Source organism: Silurus aristotelis (assembly GCF_946808225.1).
Source record: "Silurus aristotelis genome assembly, chromosome: 6".
Lineage (NCBI taxonomy): Eukaryota > Metazoa > Chordata > Actinopteri > Siluriformes > Siluridae > Silurus > Silurus aristotelis.
In genome coordinates this window covers 17365111-17391658 of record NC_139579.1, presented here as the reverse complement: position 1 = coordinate 17391658, position 26548 = coordinate 17365111, and the positions used below count along the sequence as shown (strand labels likewise).

Below are 26548 nucleotides of genomic sequence, written 5' to 3'. Positions count from 1 at the left end.
AACAAAAATAAATGAATACTTATGTTCACAAAAGAGCGCAGTGACATCACCCTGATTCTAATATGAGGCATAAAGAAGGTGTGTTTATTGGGTGTATATAATCTATAGACCTCTAATACATGCTAAGATATGGAAATACAAAAACAACCTAAAAAACAATCTTACTAAAGATAATGCACTTTCAGTGGTATATCAAATACCATCAACGAAAATTATAGTAATTTCAGATGACTATGAGATTTGAAAATACACCATGACAAGGAGAGGGTCATATGTCCTGCTGGCCAGCAGCACAGCAGTACAGCAGCAGGAAAGAAGGAAGGATGGAAGGCGCACCCTGCCCCATTTAGAAAGCTCCCTCTGCTTTGCTATAGAAAAATAAATAAACCTTAACTCCAGCTCCACCAAGCACAGCAGGCACTCCACCACCACTTTTTTGCCCCTTCTACACTATCCCACTCACACACTGACAGGTGTCTCTGATTAAGGCAGTGAAAAATAGCGGCAGTCAAGCCAGCCATCTCTCCTCCAGCATTCCTGTAGCATGACTACGCACTTTCTCCATAATGCTATTCTCCTCCTTCTTACTAACTTCTCTCTCTGTCTTTCTCTCTTTTGCTCTTTTTTTCTCTCTTTAACCTGGACTTCCTCTCTACTGTTTGTCTTACTTGTTTCTTCAGGCTTTTTTTTTTTTTTTTTTTACTTCTTCACACAAATTAGAAGGCTAAGAAATGTTTATGCAAACAGTGAAACAAAGATTTGTGTTAGAGCTGAAGAGAAACCAGGTTCCATTTGCAAGAGGAGAGAATGAATTGATTGGTTTCTAACTGTGTGTCATCAAGTGAGATATTTTTTGCGATGCATGAATGGACATGAGAGGGTTAGAAATAACTAGGGTTCCTAGATCCATATGACTCAAAATCTGAAGGGGTTTTAAAGAATTACAAGCATGAGACAAATGAGAAAAAAAAGTAGTGTATGCTAATTTGTATATGCATAGAGAGAAGCAATGTATTCAAAAAGTTTGAAGTGATTGTATAAAAACTATTACAATTAAAACAAATTTGGGGTAAAAAAACAACATGTAAAATAAGTTTATTTTTACTGTACTTGAAAGCCGTTGCAAGTCCTGATCTCTATGAAACTCAGAATGCAGAATTGTGCTTTTAAAACAGCACCCATTCAAGGTTGTGAGATACATGAAAGTAAAAACAAAATGGAAATTTAAGGAAAAAGGTTTTGGACTGTTCATATGGTAGTTTCACATTAGTTTCACAGAGGCATTGGAGGTGTGAATGTGTGGTGAAGATCTAAGGCCAGGATTGTTATTGTTAAATTAGATCTACAGGGCATTTCATGGATTCTGATTCATGTTTATTGAGTCAGAAGAGAACATACAATAATATGTTGCTCCTGACTGGTTAGAACTGGGGGGAAATGTTGACACAGTAATGTTAAAAGTTCAGAAACACTATACAGACAAACGTTTGTGAACACCTTACCATAAGATTTGTATTTACTGTTATAATAACCTCTTCTCCTCTAGGAAGATGGTCTACTAGATTTTGGAGTGTGGTTGTTACAAGGGTGTTAGCAAAGTCAGGTAAGGGTAGGGTGAGGAGGTCTGGGTTGCAGTCAGCATTCCAGTGTTCAGTAGGGTTAAGGTCAGAGCTCTATAGTTGGCCACATAAGATCATCCACATTAACCCATGTAAACCACATGTTTAAGGAGCTTACTTTGTGGAAGATGATTTGGTTAATTAAGCATTTATTTCTAGAAAGAAGCAAATGTATAAGAATATAGAATTAGAATATAATGCACATCTTAAAATATATTTTTTTAATAAAAAAAATACGAATATATAAAAAGGAATACATAATGTCTGGATGTACAAACTCACCATTCCTGAAGGGGCTTTTGGTTTTGGTAAATCAAAATTAGGCTAAATTTGTCTATTTGTATTGACTCCTACCAGTATGTTGTACTTTTAGATAAAAGCATCTAAACTGCATATTAATATAGACAGAGTAAACCCATTTATCAGCAAAAACAGGAACACAATTTATTTTGATTTAAAAGACAGCAAACTCTCTTTATAAATTCACTCGCACATTCGTTTTGTGGATGTTGTCAAGTTTGCACATGCTTTACACAAGAAAAGGTCTAGTACATCAGGGACATAGTTTGTGAAAATGGAGAGAACTAAAAGATTACTTTTTCAACCGATAATCACCACAGAAACAGTAAACATCTGTGGTCCCCTTCCCCAATAGAACTAAATCTAACCTCATGCTCTGTTGATGGCCAACATATTTCACTTTGCACTGCAACCATATTTACACCACAATAAAATGATCAGATGGCAATTACAAGCTGCGTCAAGGATCTCATTCTTGTGGCTGTTTTGCTTCACGACTGTATTTGTTTGTGCGGGGTCTCTTGCGAGACCTCGACAGAATCCATGTACTTCCCTGAACACAGAGCAGTCTAGAGGCAAAGCCCAAACTCACTGTCATCCAGACTCTCCCAGCAGACAACTGCTAATCCACTTCCAGATGTTTCCTGTACTTTTGCTCCAAGAGCCAAAAAAGAACATGAAGCGAGAGAGATATTTCCCTTCAGCTAAACATGCTTATCTTAGTACAGCTCATAATTGTATTGCCCTTTAAAGTCTAAGTTTGAACTGTGCAATGAATTCTCTGACTCTGATTTAGTTTTAGGATAGGTGTAAACTGGAACTTTCTTGGTCATTTCCGTTTACAGCAAGAATGTTGCCTTGGATCTTTCTACTACAGATGGGATATTAGGAAAGACGATGATTTATATTTGTGGGATTGCATAGTTGAGCTCACAGGCAGGCACAGGGATTAGCATTAATGAAACAAAGCAATGAAATGTGTTCTCTTTTAAATACGGCCTCTTTAATGAGAAGTTCATGGCCAAAGCACTTATTGAAGGCAAGAAAAATTTTGATTTCAAATTAGTTTAACAATCCTTTTCCTGCTGCCTTATCATGGCTCACTCACTTGAAACGTCTTTCAGTTAGGAAGATATAAATTTTAAAGGAAGGCTCACACTTGTGGGCAGGGGTCTTATCACTCAAGCAGATGCCTTGTGTCAGATTTCATAAACAAGCAGAAACATTTTCATCCATCACTCCATTAAACTGGAATAGCAGAGTGCTTTTAATATAGCAGGGAGAGTCTTGTTAAAGCTAAGACATTTTCAGGGCGCCAAGCATGATTTCGTTTCATCCCTGATAAATTATGTCGTTGACTTCTACAAACACAAGGCCAGACTTCGTTTAGCGAGAGTTATCCTAGCATGGCTTTCTTTCCCTCTCTCCCTCTCTCCCTCTATAGTCAAAACTGTTTAACTGTAAACCACAAGCATGTGCTAGCTCTGTCCTCAACTAAATAACAGTGTGAAAGAGCTTGTCAAACAACTGCAGTTAACAACAGTACAACAAATTAGGAAAGGTCAATGTTTTTACACTAGCCTTGCTTTTGAGCGCTCTTTTTCTATGCCAGCATGCTGGGCTCCACACAGGGAATTAACAATAGACAAATAAATATTCATCAATAAATTAATGAAAACTTCCTTAGATTATTTCTTCAAAACCTTTGGCTTTAAAAACATTTGTGTTGCCTTGCTAGTATGGAATTTAATGGATATTAACCAAGAAAAATGCACAGACAGAACCCCACACACACATGTACCCCACAGAAACCAGTCTTAGAAAGATAATAATATCCAATAAAACGTCAGAATAGATTTTTGTCAGTTTAGAGTCTGCAGGGCAGTGTGGGAGTTGAACATTGATCTAATCGCAAACGCAAAGTGTCACTAGACCTTCCCAAGTCAATTCTAAAGGTCACAACTTTAACAGTGCTTTGAAAGAGCAGAGAAAAAACCCACTCACTGTAATCATTACTCATTTTAAGAATGAAATGGAACTAGTATACCCACAGTGACCGTGTCTACAGCATGCATTACGTATACTGTATGGGCCCACTAGGGTACTCCCACCCTGAAAATATGATTCTACCCTACACTGTCACTTTTATCACCCACGCTTTAAACATTCTGACAGCCATAAATTACAAGGAAAATAAACAGTGTTGTTAATATGCTTTTGCACCATGTTAATACAAAATAACATTACAAGAACCTGGACAAAGTATAACCCCTTAACACTAAGAGACATTTTGTTTTTATTTGTTAATCTCTTTTAGTTATTCGTTCAATATCCATTGAGGAGTTGTTTATTAATGTGGACACTCAGTTGGGCAGTGTTGGGTTGACTTCATTCTGATCTTTTGTTTTATTAAAATTTGCTTTAAGCCAAACATATGCTTGCTCAACCTTGATCATTTTTATTTCATTTAAGAATAATTCTCTATTAATAGCCTTTCCCTCTCTGATGGTTATGTTTTTCATCTGGAACCATTCTGTCCACTTTTTCATAATTTTAGTCTGAATGGTCTGGATGGTGGTCAAGCACAGGACTAGAAATGTCAATGTGAAGTAGGCAAGACATCTAGTATTTGCCAGTCCTAATACTACTGTGGGTTTTACTACAAGGCAGCTAAGTTAATGAATCCACCAGGATTATGGGTTCGATCAATAGCCAAGTGCATTCACTCATCTAACTGTGCAGAAGGAGAGATATCTAAACAGATAGTGGATGTTTGCAGGAAGAATGCCAGTAGTGGCCAAGGTTTGATGAAAAAGTCCTGAAATGGGGGAATCAGGGGCTCATAAAGTAGTGCTTCTGGGAAAGCCATTTTATTTTACTGGATTTCAAATAGCGTATAAGCACACAAGGCAAACAAAATACAACCAGTGCTATTAAACACGCACCAAAGAATTTCCATACACCATGGTCACACAATAGAGACATAATGTTAGGACAGAGAAAGAACTGACAAAACAGTGTGGGCAGCTATGAGACTAGCCTTTGAGAAATTGGGTTGGCTTGGAGAGCCTGAGGTTAGGGGCTTGTATATATGCAAGGGTATGCCAGCAGTATCCACAGTGGACACACAGGGTGGAGGGCTTAATTGATTCCAGTTTCCTGTTGGCTTTCTCTTTTTCCCTCTCTCACACTCACTAAGCTTCTCTTTGCCATATTCATACACATTCATTTTTCCAAAAAATGAATAAGGATGAGAACCGAATGAAGCATACCCAAACAGAGATGGATATATGATAGTGAATATCCTTTATTCTCAGCCTCAAGCACAGAATACATTTTAAATGCAGAACAGGGGAGTCAAAACACTGGTCTACACTCGAATCTGGCACAACTTAGTCAACTGCAGAAACTCAGGGGAACAACACAAGCAAATGAGATGATTAGTTTTATTATGAAACCCTGAGGACTCCACACAGCTGCATCTTGGGCCCCAAAGCAGAATCAGAAACACAGAAAGAAAGGGGTTTCTTCTGTGCATCTGATAATAGAGCTTGAATTTTAAATGTTTTTTAAAACAGAACTTGGTATGTCCTACAGATTAAAACCAAAAAACATAAGAGTTCCATGCATTTAAAATCAACTAAAGATTTTAGATGGAATAAATCTTTCACAAATACGTGCCTTGTTTCTTTTCCTAGCTTGAATAAAAACTGAATGAGCTTCAAGAATGGCTGTATGAAAAACATTTTTGAAAGAAGCACAAAAATATCCTTCAGCTATGACTCACATCTTCTTTGTCTCGCATAAACTAATAAAGTAGGTGAAAGAAAATTTCAAAGCACGTTTGTCCTGATCACCCAGGTATCTCCAAGATGATTTTTTATTACAGCCGTGTATTTAAAAGATTAAGTGTCAGAAAGAAAACAGCATGAGCAGACAACTCTTTTACCAAACAATATTTAAAGGGAATTAGACTTCATACATGGCCTGTGAGCAGTGAAAGGCAGTTTCTAAGCGTATGATTGAAACCATTTGTGAAATCAAAATCAAAGGTCAAACACTGAGCTTTTTTGGCAGCGTACATGAAAGTCTGTTTAAATCCTCTGTCTTGCTTGATCTCAGAATAAAAACAGAGAAACGAGCAACTTACAGCCTTGCGGTTGCACAACCATAGCCCAAATACCTTCAGCATTGCACAGTGGGCTTCTCTTTCCCATCCTAATCATTAATACGAGAAATGACTAAGAGCATTACAACAGGGCAGGAACAGAGACATATAAAATTTTATGGTTTACATCTTTTTTTTTGATAGTTTAGAGACACCTGTAACTTTATTATGAGAGGAAACATAATTTCTAATTGGATGCATTTCTGCTGAATGAATTACTTTACTGCTCACTGGAAAAAAAATAAAAAAGCTTTTGTTGTGCGTCTAAAAAAAACAGCTGTGCGTGTTTACTGTGTATACACAGATTACACAAGTGAGACAAATGTGCAAATGTGAATCAGAAGTAAGGATTCAGGCGGAAAACTGCTGGGGAGATTGCAGAACAGAAATTACAAGAACATAGACCATAAATAAAATCAAGAGAGACAGTAGAAGAACTCTCAGGTTCAATCTACCAAAGTTTACCTCAGAACTTTTTAATAGGACTTAATAAATGCAGTAACACAAATGCATTTGACTAAGCTTAGCTGTAAAAACATATTGCATGTACAAACCCTGAGTATGGAACCATTTCCTCCAACTCCATTACAAATCATTGTACTATCAGCATGAATAAGCATGAATCATCTCTCACACTGGCACATGTACTTAGCTTTGTTTATTGTCCAGCTCTGCACACATGGACCGAGTAACTCTAGTCCAGTGAGAGCTACACAGGTAAGGTCCAGAGGGGATGGATGGTTGTAGAATGGAGACAGATGGACTGAGGTCAGTTCTCTTGGATAGAAAGGCCTGCAATGTTCCCACGCCGTTTGTCATTCTCAATGTTCATCGATTTTGCATGTGTTGAGTGAACGACTTACTAATATCTAATTTCAGTGGTGTCTGCAACCCAGCCACAACACCTGTTTTTAGGTCAGGTCATGAGGACACCCACCCTGGGGAAGTTCTCAAAATCACTGAATTCAAAGCAACCGCAATGTGATATGGATTTTATGGTATGTCCAGATTGGTGACAGGTTTAAAGAAAAAAACAATATAAAGTGTCTTAGGAACATACCAGGCCACCATGGTTTTAAGTGCCTTGGCAGATATTCTACAAGTCCCTGAAACCAGAAACTGTTTGATGATGGTTATGCTGCAAAAACATTAGCCCATAACCTCTGCTTGTTTTCTGGGATGAGATTTCTCCCATAAAAGTTAATAAGTAATCGATTAAGTATATATAAGTATTCATTTTCAGATGTTTCGCACTTAAGGGACAAGAAGTCCAAGCCATGATGGCAAATATTCCCACAGCAAAACAAAGCCACCTTTAATTTGTCCCTCATCTGTATGTCTTATTATGTAATCCTAGTTCTGTATATGTGAATGGTGGGACATTGCAAGTGATATGTGTGCCAATCATGACATTCTAGGTATAAAGATGGACCATTTGGCTCATTCCATCCTTCCTCTTGGTCAGGAAGGGCAGGAAACCTGGTCAAGATGGAAACTGACCTGACAATTCACACGCTTAATTCTATGGACAGACACTCTAGTCAGCAAATTCTATTTCAGTAGTCACATTCATTGCTCTCTTCATTTCCTGTTGTTATTGAACTTTGATCATTTTTTTCCTCTCTTGAGGGACATTTCCGAACATTTGATTTATGGTCGCTGCAGTGGTCAGTGTGTCTGTGAGAGTTCAGGAGAAGGGGAATAATATTGAAATAGTATAGAAATTAAAATTAATTGCATCACTCAAGGAAAGTTTTGCATGTTTAATTAATATAGTCAGGCTATATACACCAGTAAGGACATTCTTACCAAACAGCTGGCAAATGAAATTCCACTTTTTACTTCCAGCAGAAAGGCTCTGGCTTGTCCAAAAAAAATCACGGTTCATCGAAATTTCATGTATAAAAAGGGACAGAAGACAAACACTGGCTTCTCAGAAACATTTCATGGGAACAGAATGACTAAAGGCGGGTGGTACACCACTAACAATGCTGCGGCCAAGTTTTTATGGTCAATTAATTTCTTCTCATTTAAAATTTTCTTTCCTCTGAATAAGCTTGGCTTGAGTGACATGAAACAAATGGAGCAACTGAAATCATAGAGCACATATTATGCATGATCAACAAAAAAACATGCTTTTATTAAACACTATATAAAAAGAGTAAACATTCCTTGCATGGTTTTTACACACACACACACACACACACACACACACACACACACACACACACATATATATATATATATATATATATATATATATATATATATATATATATATATATATATATATATATATATATATATATAAACTTTGTTATATGCTTTCAAAAATACTTTCTGGTTATTATCTTAACATCTAAAAAATGTGTTGAATTTGTATTAATATGTGCTGTAAATATAATATAGAAAATGATTGTGCTATTGTATTGTTATCGATTGTGCATGTGCTATTGACAGGAGAAATGAAAACCATGGTGTGTAATAGTGATAATAGTATTGGTGCAATTGCAAACGCCCTCTATAGGTAGGTGTGGTACACTGCAGGCTTGTCCAAATAGTATTTAGATTACTTTAGTCTTGAATAGTGAACTGTTTTTCCTGAATCCTCATTTTGACTTTCAGATTGAAAAAGTATGAAAAATGTTATTGACAAAATAAAAAAGAGAATTAATGACTGATACACAGTGATTTTTTTTTTGTATCAGCTACAGTTCACACATGACTACCTACCTAAATCTTATTTATAATAAAGGTTTTATTGCACCCACATTAAACCTCCTTCCTGTTGAGATGTAAATAAGATAAAAAAAATCATCAGCAAGCTGAGGACTTGCAGAAGTGCAGTGTTTTTCCTCTTGCAGTCTAAAGTCTTGTGTTTTAAACACATGCCTGGCTAATCTGTGTGGCTAAACTTGTAAAAACCTCTTCTCTGTGGAAAAAAAAACACCTTCCTGTTCACACGTTCTAACCATCGTGAATAGATGGTAAGCAAATACTATACAAATAAAATATCTGTCAAAACCAAAAAGGTTGTTCAGGTAAGTTGTGTAAGCAGTGGTTTAAGAAAAAGGGAATGCTTTCACACCCACGCCCCCAACCCCCGTTACACGCCCACACACCCTGAAGTGGGGTAATAAACATACTCCATAAAACTTCCTCCTTTGCTCTCTCCTCCTACTAACTTTTTTGTAAACAACTTTTTTTTCTTCCCGACTCTGCTTATTCCTTTCGTCTTCCACTTATCAGCCAGATAATGACACGTCCCATATGCATGTCAAGCAGATACCCAGTCAGGGAACAGAAGCAGGAGGATTTTAGTTGTCTCCAATGGATTTAGATAGAGCTACACTCTAGTCACAAAAAGGGATTTCATAGTTCTCACTGCTATCTTAAAGCAGAATGGATATCAGAACTTTGTTGAGGTCCCTATGCATTTCAATTTTTTTGTATGCAAAGACAAAAAAAGAGGTATCCTCTTACAGACCCCTGTTCAGATTTAAAAACAATAAGTATAATGAAGTGAGCCAACCTTCCAGATTATACTATTATAGTAAATAGTATGTTCATTACCACAGGTGAAAGATTTAGACCACATTCTTCGGCTGCTATGTTTGTTACAACAAACGACATGTATTTCCTGTGCATCCAACTAAAATCCAAACCTTACTCTAGATTTGTGTGAGCTGAGAAACATGATGGTTTAAGGTACAATTTTAAACCTGGACACTGACCACAAAGAACCGCAAAATCCAAAGATAAGGTCAAGCACGCAGCACCCGGAACATATCTACACCAGCCAAACGTTATTTGAACTGTACTATGGGCATTTTTGTAAAGAGTGCTTTGAAACCCCAAATTCAAATATGAAAAAAATGTCGAAGAGAGGTTTACTTTCTACATAGAACCCTTTAGAACGTTTCATAATTCTGTAGAATACACAAGATATGTTCCAAATTGCCATATTGTGGAAATGCATGCATTTTTATGTTTATATTTAGCAAATTTATTCAGGACCTTTGCAAACTGCAGCTCACTGGATGCCACAAGAAGGTTGCAAATTGGTTTATTGCTCATGGTGTATATTATGCAAAGTAAGTCGTGCACGACTAACTCTTCGAGAACAAGTGTGTCCTCGCATGCAAACATGCAGGACGTAGCATTATTAATAGTTGCTTTCAAGCTGCAGCATGCATGCGTGCACACGATCATAAAATAATAACTATTGTGAAAGTAGGCCTGTGCTCTGCAAGTCTGAGAGGGAGGGGAAAACCTGATTCACCAGAGAGGGGGGGAGAAACGAGAGAAGAAACGCCCTTTGGGTCTTGACGCGCCTGTAGCTCCTCCTGCACGGTTTTATAAAGTGAATGCGCTGCAGCACGCAGGCTGGGTAAGAGGGGGTTCTCTGTCTGGGCGAAAACGAGAAAGTTCACGCGCCGAGAATCCGTCTGGAACACGCCGCACAGAGCCCATTAGTTTCACGGGGTTTGTTTGTTTGTTTATTTATTTTTTTTCCCCCTTAAAAAAAATGAGCACGGCTGTGGTGCCGCCTCTGTTCGACTTCAGCGAAGTTATCAACAACAAGGTACGAGAAAAAAAAAGTTTCTGGTGTTGCACATTTGCTTGGTTGAACTTAGCAACAAGTACATGTAAAGGGTCATGTTTAATTTTTTTTTTTTTTTAAGTGGTATTTTGTGTGTTGTTCAGGCGGGAATTTGTCATCTGAAGCAATGCAGTATACTGAGATTTGCGTCGCTGTGTGTGTGTGTGTGTGCCCGTGTGTGCCCGCGCGCGTGTGCGCGTGCATGCCCGCGCGCTACGGCGAGTGCTGGGCCCAGTGTAATTCAAAATTCTCTGGATTTTTGTGTTTTTGTTTGGACAAAAGCAAACAGCTATAAAGTTTTAAGGTCCACTCTAAGCGCCACGCCTTAGTAGAAACACTATCCCCTAGTACAAACTGTACCCAGATTGAATGGTAGTTTCAGAAGACCTGCAGGCAGACAAACTTGAACCTTAAAGTTCAGCTTTTCAGTTTTTCCTCACCCAAATCAACAAGTGGTGTTTTATACTATTGTGTATGCAAACGTGAATTTGTTGAAATTCCTAAGCAAACAATTCCAAGACGAACCTGGAAAATAGTTGTTCTTTTGTATGCTCTCTGTATTTCTGACTTGCTTGCTGATTTGTTCATGAATGCAGGTTTGCTAACAGCTGTCTAGTTCACTCCAGTTCCACGCGGTGTTGTAGTTGTGCACGACCACACACATGAACTAAACTGCTCTTTTTAGCCACTGTGATGAATTTGCATAGCTTTAACAAAGTAGACTGTTGGCTAGGATGCAGCTCAAACACTGCCTGCTCCTTTTTCATCTAGTGGTGTTTTTCACCTCCTCAAGGACTGTTATTTCTTCCAAAAGTGTCATCTTTTTTGGCCTAACCAGCATGGTGCACATCGTCATTTCAATGTGCGTAGAGTATTTTAACTGGAAATTGATGTTATAAATAGCCCATTAAAAATTTTTTTGGAAGGGGGGGGATAGGCTTCAAGTTAATGTAAAAAAAAAAAAAAACCCACTAAAGTTATGTTTGAAGCTGCCGTCTCACTGTGGAGCAGTGTTTATTGTTCTACAACTCCTCTGCCATGCATTTTATTTACTTAAACAGAACCGCATTCCTGTGGTGGCACCTCACCAAACCGGCTGTACTATAGATCTGTTAGCTCATGAGTTTAACATTCGAATGCACCTAATAGATTGACAGCAACACAAAAGCACATGAGCTCTGTTTACACCATTTGCCTAATATTTCTGAATTAGTTAAATGCTTCAATTTCCATGATGTAATGGTGATCCACAGTCTGTTTGTTCAGATTACATTCACGAAGCTGTACACTGACCAAACTTTTTTTTTTTTTCTTTGTTTTCCAGAACAACAAAATGCTGAATTACAATAACAACATACTTGGTGCTCCACACACCATGCATTTGCCTTGCACTGGTGCAAATCTGACCATCTCTAACCCCACTGGGAGCCTACTGGACAGGAAGGCTGTGGGGGCACCCACCATCGGTGGGGTTTACCAACGACGGCACTCTGTCACTTTGCCCAGCAACAAGTTCAACCAGAATCAGTTCCTGAGCAATGGGAAAGTGGATCAGGCATTGCTTGGCCCTGGGATGGGCAGCAGCAACAAAGAGAACAGACTCCGAGATCGTTCTTTCTCAGAGACTGGGGATCGGCTGATGCAGAAGTGCACCGGGTCTGGTGTCACTGGAAGCAGTCAGGTGAACTCAAGCCGCTACAAAACAGAGCTGTGCAGGCCATTTGAAGAGAATGGTGCATGCAAGTATGGTGACAAGTGCCAGTTTGCCCATGGCATCCACGAGCTCCGCAGCCTTAGCCGCCACCCTAAGTACAAGACAGAACTCTGCCGCACCTTCCATACCATTGGCTTCTGCCCGTATGGGCCACGCTGCCACTTTATCCACAACGCAGAAGAGCGTCGTGGACCTCCAGCTGCTTCATCCCCACTTTCCACATGTAACAAGCTGGAGAGGCCTCGGCTCCAGCACAGCTACAGTTTTGCAGGGTTTCCCAGCTCTGGAGGTTTGAGAGACAGCCCCACCTCTGTCACACCTCCACCCATGTTCTCCCCAGACGAGCTGCCCGAGTGGCCCAGCAGCAATCCTTTCACTTATTCCAGCCAGGAGCTGGCCAATCTCCTCTGCCCTAGCTTGGGTAGTGGATCTGGTGCTGATCCCAATGTTCATGCACCATCTTCTCCATCCAACACCCCTTATTCCTTTAGGGCCATGTCAGAGTCTCCCCACCACTTTGAGTCTCCGTCCAGCCAGCCAGACTCCCTCTCTGACCAGGAGGGCTATCAGAGCAGCTCAGGAGGAAGCTTAAGTGGCTCAGAATCGCCCATCCTTGATAGCACCCGCCGACTGCCCATCTTCAGCAGGCTGTCCATTTCGGATGATTAAGGTGCATAAGCTGCAGTCCTTTACTGGAACTCAGCAGTGAGCATGAGAGGTGAACTTTCTACCTTCTGCTAATTCTTTAGCCTTCTAGGGACCTCCCTTTTTATCAGTTAGGCTTTAAAAAGATGCAGTCAATTAAGGGATCTCTTTTGAATCTTCATTTAACCACAACAAGCAAAACCTTTTCCCCTCTCATTCACTTTGGCCCAAAGCCTGCTGCCTTGGCCTTATCTCGGATGCCTTGCCATGACATGTGACTGTGCCAAAACAGCTAGAGCAGAGATTATTGTACCAGGCACAACAGCAGTGCATAGGTGAGCCACAGGTGGCATGTTCAGGGAAATGTTCTGCTCTGAGGACCCTCCCCCCACATAGTACCACTCAAGGACACTTCTAACTATCTAAATGGGTTTGCTTGAGTCACTCTTAAATCATTCACAGCAATCTGATGCAGACTAACATCAAGAAGAAAAAAAGAGCTTTGGGTTTGAATGTTGAAAGGACTACTATCACTTTTCATTAGTTTTTTGCAACCTAGTATAGTAGCTGTTGCTCTGAGCATTCTTCTCCTCCCCTTAGTTAGATGTCAGACTGTGTCAGTCTGGAGGATGGACAAATTATTCAAAATGGGAGTTAGAGTATTTGGCACATTCTGTTTTTGTGTGCTCCAGATTGGTCCTAAAACTAGCACATACCAAGAAGATTGGATGCCTTCACTTAAAACCAAACTTCACTGCCCCACCTCTACAGTCCCTCATACAGTGGCTGGTCACTTGGTTTCTTGTGAAGGAATGGCCTAACTGGTAATTATCTTAAAACACTGACTTTTTACTCACCTTCCAATCAGTGAAGGGGAATTCCAGCATTCCCAAGGTGCAGCTTCCTGCGAATTCACTTTAGATCTTCAAGCTAACTTGCTTTTCCATAAAAATCTGCTCAAGGGAGCACTTTGTAATTTCATCATATCTTTCCATCTCTCTCTCTCTCTCTCTCTCTCACTCTCTCTCGTTTCATTTGACTTCTCGTCATTGTTATTATGGTTATATTATTATTGTTTGGAAAAGAAAACTTTCAAGACAGAAGGTTTTGCTTGTCACTGCTTATTTAACTTATCGAACATATTTATTGGTGATCATATGCATTTTTTTGTTAATTTTGTTTGTATTTATCTTAATGAAACGATAGAATATATTTTCTTTTATGTTAAATTATGATCTTCTGTATTAATCTTAAGATTGTGAAGACTTGTCAGCTTTTCTTTTTTTTTCACAGTTTAATATATTGTACTACAATGACTTGTTGCAACTACACTTGGATAAAAATGAAACTTAATTTAAAGCAAAAACAAACAAAAAAAGAATCTGTGTTTTGATTATTTATTGTAGATTTTCCATTCTTTTTTTCCCAAATATTGGACTGCAAAACCATTAGGCCTAATGTTTCTTTGATTTATACTAGTGTGTGACATCAGTACATTCATCTTATTTTTGTAGTTAATGTTATTTTTTTGCACCCACCCCCCCTTTTTTTGGTTGGTTTATTATTATTATTTTTAACGTAAGGCAAGATTGGTTCTTGCATGTAGCATTTTCCCCTTAGTGCCAGAGGTGGTAATGAAAGATACAGTATCGATAATATTGGACTGTATGTTAAAAGCACTAGATATCCTGGAACATGGTTAGCAGAACATTGTTACCAGATACAGTAGCAAGTTTGACTCGAGATGATGGCCTTAAAGCTTCTTTCATTCTAGATACCACCCTGAAGTGCATTTTAACGTTGTGTTGAGTGAAGCTAACTGTGGTTGTGATATCAATGCAGGTTACAAAAATTTCAGTGTTAAAAGCAGTTCCTCCAGTTACGTGTTAATTAGATGAATTGCAGAAAATAACTGTGACCAAATGGGTTGGAGAATAGTTGTCCCTTTTTTTTTTTTTCTTTTTTTTGGTTTTTTTTTTCTTCTTTTTTTTTTTGGTTAATGATTGGATTTTATTTTAATACTACTTCCAACCCACATGTAAAGTGCCTCTTTTTTATACATTCCATTGAGCTTACGCTCCTTGCCTTGAATAACGATGCAGAAGCTACGTTTGAGTAGTTATTTCTCAGTTATTGAAGATTGGTTAACAGGATAGACACAGCGAAAGTATCTAGCCTAAACTGTTGAATGTATTTTTAAACAGCATTTGCTGTTCACTACAGTAATTTCTGTGAGTTTATATAAAGTTGATTGCTTTTTTTTAATGACTGATTGCAGTTAAAACCAATAAACCCCATATTTTTCAGAAAATCTTGTGTGACGTGTTTTCTGGAGTTTTTCTTGTTTAATCGGTATTTAATAATTGTCCGATTCCCAATAGCATGCCATTGTTGATGCCAGTTTGTGTAATGAGGGAGTTCCTGAGCGAAACATTATCATTGGTAGTTTGGATCACTGGAGTATTGATCTTTATCCAGATCAAACTTCAGTTAAGTTTGCCTGAATACACAGAGGGACTGGTGGGAAATCGCTGTACCTGGATTACTCTGAACATTCAGACACTTCTTCGGATTGCGAGGCGGGTTCTCTGGACTAGTTCCAGATCCAGTGTAAATGACTGAATTATAGTGCTTGTGAATCATGTAAGCCACTGCATGATCATATGTGCTCATTCTATTTATTGAAGGTGTTAGCTTGTGCTTTGCTATTGTGGAACTCTGCCAAGTTGGTGGAATATTCCTGTTTACAAACCCAGACAATATTAAGCCGTTTACCCACTGTATATCTGCTGATCAAGAAACACGAGATCTGTCAGTGTAGTGGTATCAATGGTATAATAAATAGTTTAGACAACTAATATAGATGTATTCTGTGATCCTTTATGAATACAAGATTCAAACTCACAATAGCATGAACAAAAACCTTTTAAGTTGTTTTATTGATATTATCAGGCCCTGTTTTTACTTCTCTCTCAGGTGAGGAGAAGTGGAAGAGTTATCAGTCACCACACTTTCCGGACTATGTACTCTCTCACTTGCCCAATGCGTGATATGAAACAAAGAGCTGTTTCCTGTTTATGAGGTGCATGCTGTAGGTTCAAGTCACACTGAACTGCACACATTACAACAGTGCTGCAGGATGTGGCTTTATTCTGAAGATGGAGGGTGGAGGCGTGTATGCGTGTGTTTCTTTATATAGGTCTACATACATAAAGATTCCCCAAAACATTGTGCACAGGTTTCCATCACCTGCACAATGGAAATTATATACAGAACACACAATTCTGTTAATTACTGTATCTACAGTCTTACCTCCAGACACAGCTGGCAGTTGTATACGCTTTTTCTCTGCTACGCAGCTAGATTGTGCAATGCTCCCACAGTTGGTAGACTTTGTAATTCCTCTATCAGGGAGCATTGGACTTCTCTGTTTGGGAAAGAGAAAAAAGTAAACAATGTAAATTTGCTTTTTCTGTTCTTTCCCTTAGTGTGTGTGTGTGTGTGTGTGTGTGTGTGTGCATATACACACCTGCATGAACGAACAATGCTAAGGGGAAAACCAGAGAATGAGATCTATGGGTATCATGACGTGGATATAATATGTTTTGGACTGCCAGACCTTTTCCCAATCAGAATTTCATCTAATGAAGAACATCTAATTAAACTCGTGGCTGACTGAAAGAAATTAACTGCCACATTGAATCAAATTCTGCAGTTGTGTAAAATAATATATGGATTTCTTCATATTCTTCACATGATTTCTTCATTTTCCATTAAAATCCATTTTACTGCCTATATAGCATTGACAGTTTTCGATGACCAGTTAAAGAACATGATGTTAAAAACACTTTATGCTAGCACACCACCCAAAAGGTCTTACATTACAATGCAAGAAAAATTGTAAAGGTAATGGAGAATATATTTAGCTTTTGTTTTCTTTGTACCTTATATTGTAGCAAGGGACTACTATCTAAACTCCGCTTTTGTAATATAGTGGGTATAATTTATTTTGGAGCTTGTGTATTGACTATCTGTCTGTTAGCTACATTAGAAATGAATCAGAAATGGGCTGTTTATATTTTCTCAGTGTAGGCCCAATGAATCACACACAAGATATGCGACCATGTAATAATGCAATCATCTCACTGTCATTCATAAGAACTTTTCTGGCAGTTTCCCCATTACATTGTTCTTTTGTGGTTTAGGAAATGGTGGCTTGCTGCTGTGCTTATAAACTTTGCAGCTCTGCTTGGTTCCCAGAGTAGTCTCTGTTAAAACCAAACAGACTTTCAATAAAGTCTATCAATCATCAACAGTGCCGTCTGGAAGTATTGAAATGGCAAAATCAGTTCTATTGTTTTTGCTCTACACTAAAGATACAAAATTTGGGTCAAAAGATTTCGGTTTAACTTCCTGACATGTAGATGTGTTAAACTACTTTGGACAAGGCTTGGATAAGGTTGCAAACCTCACAATCTATAGTATGCAAAATATATAGGAACTGATAGACTTAAAGTAAATAAGTATTAGTTGCAAACAAGTTACTTGCAATAAGTGCATTCGTCTGGCAACCTACTAAACTCACCAAAACTTTAAATACTTCAGTTCCAGGCTTGTACTATAGTTTCTTACACTTGTAATTTGTTTAATGATGGTTTGTCTGTTCAGTCCCCACTTTGGGAAGTTAAATACATGCTTATTTATGTTGTCTGGTGATAGATCTGACCAGTCTAAAGCTTTTTTCACGGTTTTTCTCTAATAATATTTTTTCGTATTAATTGTGTTTCAGGTTAACTGTAAAATTGGCAGACAGAAAATACATTGTCGACTTCTGCTGCAACCATCATGAGATACATCATCATTAACCATTAGTGAGCCTTTATCAGAAGCAGCCATGGATGTCCAAGCCATGACCACAATGCTTAACTGATGAGCTCTTATATTTTGGATCATGAGCAGAACCCTTATATCTCCATACTTGTTTCCACATCTTTACATCAATCTTCATAGCTTCAATATTGCTTGCTTTTGTCTCATAGACAGTTCACTGGGCATCATGTTTGTTTGTCCTTTTTAACAAACAATACAAAACAAGAGAAGACAATCAGACAGGACAATCTGACAAAGAAACCTGGACAACAAGCAACACTGGTGAATCTCATTTTACAATATTTTTCATAATTGAAAAATAAGTGGGTTCCAAAAATATACCATTTTCTAATTAGCACATAGATGTAAATATCTGGAATTTAAAACTAAATTTCTGATCTAATGTAATTTTTATCTTTTGATTTCAAACCCACATGTCTTCTGTTTTTAGCAAAAAATATTTAAACTGGCCTTGCTGTTTCAATACATATAACTGTATATATACCAAATGACACAGACACAAATAATGGAGGAAAACAGAGTCAAAATAAAAAAATGCACACGGTAAACAGATGAATTAAATATGTCGTCCTGTCGGATTTTGCGTTGCTGCATTGGCTTTGACATTTGAGGTAATCGAGAGTGGTATATTGACGCACATACTCGCTGAAGTACAAAACCTCTTACTTTCATGTGCTTCCTGTATCACACCTCCAACAGACCTGTGTAGAGCCACATGAAAAGCCACACTGTTGTCAAGACAACACCTGCCCTTGATTCTTTTTGCTTACAAGCCTCTTGCTTAACCGCTCTGCAAGGTGTTGATTCTAGAGCTGCTGGGTAATTGCAATGTTTGGAGGCTAGGTTAACACAGTCACAGAATAAGAAATGATGGCCAGCTGACTCATGTTAACCTTTTGTGTAAGAAATTGAATAGAAACTAGAGGTTTTTAAACATTTGCCACTGCATGTTGCCTTATTATGTTTTCACCCCAACATTTGGCAAGGAACCAATGATGTTTGTTGAATGTGTTAGGCAAAAACTGTAAGATAATATGGCAACCATGATCTGGCAAGAATCTGGGAATCTGTCTGGCACGATCACAACATTCCAGAGGTCCTTTCCAAATCAAGCAGAATATAGGTAAGATTGTCAACAAGTTGAAGACAGCATAAAATTTAGATTTTGTCTCTTGGAACCTTTTGTAATGCATGTTTCTCTCCTTTTTGCTTTTTGTTTACTGTCAGCAGTAAAGTGACACAACAGTCTCCTCTATTTCAGGCCTCAACATGTTACACTGTCTCTCTGTAGGCAAGTGAACTGCTTATCTTCAGGATAAACCATAAGTAAATACCAAAGGTAAATAGGCCTTATTGCTATAATCCCCCATCTTTTTCTCCCACATGCATACACAAGCACAGCCACACTCAGTATTATTCACACAGTATACTTCACTGTTAATACCCATAGTGGGAGCATGAGTGTGTCCTTAGAATTGCCATGCTTTGATAACCTACTTACTCACAGAAACCTCAGATAACAGGCATAATTAGTGACACAAATGGCTGAAAGACAGATATCAGCCTTATCTTAGGACTGGTTTAAAATGACTCACCTGTCTGCTTGTCTACTGAGAATGGTGGTGTATTTGCATAACTGAGAAAACAGCAGGCATGCCAGGTATTAGGATATATCTAGACATAATGAACATCAACAGTTGACAGAGACCTGAAAAGACTATGGCCTTAATGCTTGAGGAACTTGTTAAAGTCATTCTCTCCAAGTTTCATAACAGTATAAGCTGGCCACATCCTGACAAGTGACAGCATGTCTGTGGAAGCCCAGATGTAGTGTGGTAGTATTCACATTACACACACACAAAATCATACACACTCAACACAAAGTCTGTGGTCAGAAAATGTTCAACCGACAATAGAGTTGCCACCCAGCGTAAAACCCATGGCTCAGAGTGGGGTAGCTGTATGGGTGGGAACAACTCTACACAGAATGTGTTTATAAAACTTCTCTGAGGCCATGTTCCATCAAGATTAGGCCTGAAACCAGTCAAGCCTGCTTTTGCCATCCCCCTGTCCCCAGGGCATTCTAACTTGCTCAGACATGGCACAAACACACACACACACACACACACACACACACACACACACACACACACACACACACACACACACACATACAGCTACAGTACACATATAAACTCTCACAAGAGTGACTGAAGCGTGTCTCATGAGCTGAAAGCTCTTAACTGAAACAGCAAGGTTGAGAAATATCAGAGGATGTGGAAGCACTAATAAAGGTCACTAAAACATATAGTGGGAATTAGACCACATAAAAAACTCAAATGCTGCTGACTACTTACTTCTAACCCAATCTAATATCTTGCAGTCGAAATGGTGGGACAGTTTTAGACTAACTGGTTACACAATATAGGCCAGGTGGTGTAAGGCAACCCTTTTAACACTGACCAAAAAAAGACACAAACACACAACCCTGACCCTCTGACCTAGTGAGCTAAGAGTAGTATATAAACATTCATCTGCACACACAGAAGGTTGACCTAATCTTATATCTGTTGACCTTGGAGAAGAGGTTCTGTGGTCTTAAGGTTGAACCTATCTACTTAAAACTGTAACAGCATTGACAAAGAAGAACTGTTATTCAGGCACTAATTAACAAAATACATGAACCTACAACCATTTAAAGCACATGTCTACCTTTGAAAATAACACCAAACAAAAAATAAAAAAACACCAGGATGATCTACTTTAGTAAAAAGAAATGCAGTTAAAATTAATTTTTTCCAAAAATAAGACGAGGAAACACAATGCCTTGACATGTCCCAGCCTTAGTAGTGGAACAATGTGTCAGGATGAAGTGGTCTATTCTTACAAAAAGGCAATGTTGCTTGATTCCAAACGGAACAGCACGAAGAGCTTAGAGGAAGAGCAGCACAATGAAATTCAAAGACCCCTGTAAATCACACACTAACTGATTCACCACCTGTATGTGTACATGTTTTTGGCTCTTTAGGCAAAATGACTCGCCTTTATGCCCCAAGTCATGCAAACTACAAAAAAGAGATAATTATATTTTTATCTGGGAAGTCCAATTTACTATACAAAAACAATAATTATTATACATGTTCATTAATCTATAGCTGCATTTTTCTTTCTCATTATTTTACACTAAATTTGATAATCCAGTCCAGCTGTTTCAACATCTTCAAATGCACAGGAACGTTTCCCAATCCATTTGGGCTTTGCCTGGAATAGAGTGTTATACCGAGATATAATCCTGTTCTTTACTTTTTGTATCATTGCCAATAAGAAGAGAGTTTGCAATTTGAGCAGCATGGGTCAGTAGGATGGGTATGTGGGATTCGAGTGGGTGTTTGTATACTTGAGCATCAGCTCAGAAACGTTTTGCTGGCTAGCCAGGCTTCCTGTGCCTGTGCCGAGAGGACTGGTCTGTCTAGTCAGCCACCCAGGGCTGACACAGAATAACCATGTTAAAATGATCATTACTGTAGTTTATAACCCCTTAGTGGATGGGTTACAGAGGAAAAACAGAGAGGAAAAAAAGGCTGGAGATAGACTGTATTAATAAAACAGTGTTCCTATACCCATTACACACACACACACACACACACACACACACACACACACACTCTCTCTCTCTCTCTCTCTCTCTCTCTCTCTCTCTCTCTCTCTCTCTCTCTCTCTCCCCTCTCTCTCTCTCGCCTTCTCTCTTATTTCAAATGAAAACCAGGCCTATGATTGAATCAGATTTTTAGAACACATTACGCCTGTCTATTGGCTCTTAGTCACAGTGGGCGTGCATTTATGCACAGTGTGTCAGACTTAGCTAAATATGAAACAATATACGCAAGTTTAACGGCTGCCATTTCCACTTGATGATACAGGTTTAACACACCCGCCATTAGGCAACCTCATAATAAGAAGTCATGCCTGATAGTATCTGGCAATATTTTGACTGTCATGCCCTGTGGAAAAAACATCACATAAAAACACAGCATTCTACTTTCCAATTCAAATGTGAACAACTGTTTTCATGTGGACTTGAGTAGGTTGAAGTGTCAGTTGTCTTTTGATTGTTGGACTAGAGCAGTAAATAGTGAATGTGCTGCTCTGATTTACATTGATGATGGTATGGCCCTTCCCGTGGGCTCACCACCTGCAGGAGGGACCGTAAGGGACCGTTGCTGAGAGGATTGGGGAGCAGTCGAAGGCGGGGGCCTTGACAGCCCGATCCCTGGACACGGAGAAGTGTCTGGGGAATCTGCTTAGACTGCTGCTCCCGCGACCCGAATTACGGATAAGCGGGAGAAGATGATGATGATGATGGTATCGCCTCCTGTAACAGTTACAAAGATCTAACTGGAGTACAAAAAAACAGTGTCCCGTATAGCTTTGATTTAGCCGGATAAAAGTGCTGTAAATAACCTAAGAAGGTTGTCTTAAAATGTACACCTTGGTGAAAGCTGGCAGTGTATAATGTATCGGCGGTCCGATACATTATCACCCCCCCCCCCCCCCCCTTCTGGCACTGTGCCAAGTTTGTAGCCACCAATAGCTGTGTCATTAATCTAGAGCAAGGAATAGCAAGAGTGGTTTGGGCAGCGGCTGAAACATTACCTGCCAATTACAGGGGGACAGCAGGGGTATGGGAGAAATGCACAACATATGGGACTCAATCTAAGTTTGAACACCTGACCTATGGACCCATGCAATTCACTCGCTGCACTGCTAAAAAGCTCCAGAGAGGCCTGGCTGAAGTCTTACATAATGTCCCTTATTAAACTCCCCCCACCCGCTGCTGCACAGCACTCTGCAGAACCACAGCCTGCTAAGCATGCAGCCAACACACACACCACCAATACTCCATCTGATTGGAAAAGCTGAGAGGTGAGAAGTATTCTTTAGCACATTGCTGACAGGCCACTTGACAGGGCTCTGACATGCAGACTTGGAGGGTGGGAGTTAAACATGAGCAGAGGGAAAATCATGCCAGACCCTTTTTTTTTAAATCATCTGTATATATTAGTGAATGTGAAGGTGTGGCGCTCTCTGGTTCTATGTGTGGAAACTGAGTTGACTTTGGGATCTCACTCTGGTCTTTTTTTAATTTGCTGATGACATGCAGGCCTCACAGCTGACCTGCGTTTTTTTTTTATTATAAACACTGCCACACCAATGAGAGTCTGTGAGCTGGGTCAACCAATAAACCTCTTACTTCTGTAGTGGAGGTCTAATCTGTTACTGGCTACATTTTCCACAGAGCAACTGGCTGCTCCAAACATTATAAGACAGAGGTGAAGGCAGACGGCTGGTTGGAATAAGAACTGTACAGTTGAAGTTTCCCATGTATTAATTATTTCCATACACTGTACAAAGATTATGATTATGGTGCCATATAGGTTCTATTACCATCTCTCTTTGCTTGCCACAATATCTGTTTATGGAAAAATGTAACTATGAACATATGCAAAAAAATCTTGAACTGAGAATTCATCAACTGTTGTCTTGTGTAGTTCATCTCATTGGACCTTGCCCCAGAGAGCAGCTTGAGGAGGGAAAAACAACATCTGAATGGGAAATACATTGAGAGAGATGGAGAGAGGGCTGCTGATGAAAGCAGAATGCAGGGACTATAAACTGAAGTCACGGCAGCTGTGTCCAGGGCTGCAGGGACGATCCTCCCAGCCAAGTTCCATGTCCGCTCTGATTATGGACTGGAACAATGCATTCCATTGTAGGCCTGTTCTCTGACTGCTCAAAAGAGGAGTCCCACATTACCCCCCTCCACACACACACACACACACACACACACACACACACACACACACACACACACACACACACACACACACACACACACACACACACACACACATGCACCATCCATCTTATACAAAGATGAGACTACAATTACATGTACAAAGTTATATGCATTGGTGTATTAAATTGTTGTTGGCAATTTATTTTTCACAGAACAAAAACAGATGAAACATTAACTGATCATTGTGAAGATTCTTTAATTAGGAGCTTTTAAGAATACTCACCATTTTCTTTTAATATAGAATGATTCCCAATTAATGAGAGACAGGGGTTAGAACTATACATTTAACAGGAGTTACCTAACTGTTTTGTGTATGCTTTACTTAGTTAACATCTTAGTTTCTGCATGCTAAAAACCTGCTTTGACACAAATAATAATTATTGTTACCATAATAATGCTAATATAGTCTTATCTGTCTACTAGGTTTTACCTTTTGCAGAGAGGCTGAAATGTATTGGGTCACAAATTGACACTACCACATATGCTTCAGTGATGTTTCTATGCATGAACTTATTCAACATCAGGCCACAAAAAAGTAGCACAGACATGTTTTTATGTAATTACATAGTTATAAGGGTTGGCAGAGACCATGGGTCTAGTTGGATAATGTGTGTGGACCGCACACCTCAGTAGTTTAATATACAGGAGAACTAAAAGGTTACACTGATCAATTTCAGACAGCAATCCTTTTCCATTGTGAGTCACTTTGTGATTTACATTCACATTTATGGAATTTGGCATATGCCCCTGATCCAGAGCAACTTACAATGATCTCATGTATACAACTGAGCAGTTAAGGGTTAGGGGTCTCACTCAATGGCTAACCAGTGGCAGCTAGGAGGTGTTTGGATTTGAACTCACGACCATCCTATCAAAAGTTCAACATATCAAATGCTAAGCTACCACTTAATGAACTTCATATATGTATCTTAGTGTAAATTGTAATATAACGTGAAGAATCCTGCAAAATCACTCTTTAGCTATATCAAGTCATGTTGACCCAGAAGTAGGAGGTCACCATATTCAGATCCCCTTTATCCACCATTAAACCCATCTTTCATAATATTATTTCATGAGCCTAATGAGTATGAACTCCACAAAAACCAGGTCATAACACTCTAATAAGCATAAATCGGCCCACATCTTTCCTGGTGTGCTTTGGTTTAACTATCAATATTCACCTACTTGCACAATAACACCTGTGTATGTACTGTATATTGCAAGAATATACATAAAGAATGCAAAAATTAAATTCAACTGCAATTCAAATCCACACAGATGTAGGACATATTCTGAGTACCAAGGTTGGGAATATTTATTCATTCATCAACAGTAAGCTCTATATCCTCGTCAGGGTTATAATGGATTTGAAGCATACCTTGAAAATAAATGGAGTGAGGTGGGGTATGCATCCTGGATGGGACACTAGTCCACATTGTGGAGCACAATGAACACAAAAGTTCACACACTCAGATTCATTCATTTAACAGTCTTAAACCTCTCAGCATGCTTTTGCGAGACGAGAGGAAACTGGAGGACCCAAGGAAAACCCATGTGGACTTAGTGAGTACATTTGAATGGAAATAAAATAGAAAATTGATTCTTTTGTGCTCTCTCTCTCTCTCTCTCTCTCTCTCTCTCTCTCTCTCTCTCTCTCTGAGATCTTGTAGATCATGTTGTCAAATAATCACCATTGCTATGCTGCATTTATGTGCCAGAATATCTCTCTGGTTCTGGTATTATGTGTCTTTCTACCTACTAACCCATCAATGATCAAACCAGTATCTCCCAGAGTAAATGCTTCATTAATGAATTCAACGAATAATCTCCCATTGCATAAAATAGGAAATGAGTCATGGAGTTGTGATATTGTAGTTATTACAACTCTATTCATGGTTGGCTTGAAAAGACCAAGAGTACATCTGGAGGCCTGTTGTGATCTGCACTCATGACGATGTCTGAGTCTTAGGTTGTGGCAAGCTTCCACAGGTCTGTAACCATATTTTTCTGCTGCAAGGTGAAACCTTGGTGTGAAACAGTCATTTGTGGGAATGCTGGAGGCTGGCAGTATTACAGATCATGGTTTTGTGTCTCACCTTCTGCCTAACTATGACAGCTTCAATAAGATGTGACAGGATTTCATGCCTTTGGTCTATGGAGGTATGGCTATGTCTCAGGTTGCAAAAGCTTTTTTTTGCAATGAAATATTACTGCTGGTGACACAATGGACAGGTCTGAAATGCAGGTATGTACATGTGCACTTTCAGTGGGTAGAGTTGGTGCTCTTTTAATAGACACAAAGTAGTGCAGAATGGCAAAAAAAAAAAAAGACTGAACATAGCCCCATGCACATTTTGTTTTATTAAATATGTGGTTAACCTAAAATAGCTGTTGAAGAGGGGAAAAGAAGTTGAGAATTCTTCTGCTCTGGGTTCAGTCATGGATCTGTAGGATTTGCTGAAACTGATTCCTTGGGTAGAATTCTTTCTATGCCAAATAAACAATGCCAGACTATAAGAAAAGAGGGGCAGCAAAAGATGAACTATGAAAAGAAATAATATTAAATCCAGGGACTTGCAAAATCCTGAGTGAATAGATTAAATGTGGTGTAAAGCATATTGAGAGAAAAGGAGGATAAGAGAAATATATAAAAGTAAACAGACAGAATGAAGGAAAAGGGAGGTAGACAGAGAGATAGTGAGGACATAAGACAAAGTACACAAAGATAAAAAAAAAAGAGGTGAACTGTAGT

General features: G+C 38.9%; 1 protein-coding gene across 1 annotated transcript; it reads left to right on the top strand.

Moving 5' to 3' along the window:
* The first annotated feature begins 10320 nt into the window (after nucleotides 1-10320).
* On the top strand, nucleotides 10321-15360 carry zfp36l1a (zinc finger protein 36, C3H type-like 1a). Its single transcript, XM_083544143.1, has 2 exons — nucleotides 10321-10672; nucleotides 12015-15360. The coding sequence occupies exons 1-2, from the start codon at nucleotides 10616-10618 to the stop codon at nucleotides 13071-13073; spliced, it is 1116 nt and encodes a 371-aa protein (XP_083400269.1). The 5' UTR covers nucleotides 10321-10615; the 3' UTR covers nucleotides 13074-15360.
* Nucleotides 15361-26548: the final 11188 nt, after the last annotated feature.

What these genes read in the sequence shown, in the direction of transcription:
- zfp36l1a (XM_083544143.1), top strand. Translation starts at nt 10,616, where the DNA reads ATGAGCACGGCTGTGGTGCCGCCTCTGTTCGACTTCAGCGAAGTTATC. An exon ending in GCGAAGTTATCAACAACAAG is followed by an intron (nt 10,673 to 12,014) that starts GTACGAGAAAAA and finishes TTTGTTTTCCAG; the next exon opens with AACAACAAAATGCTGAATTA.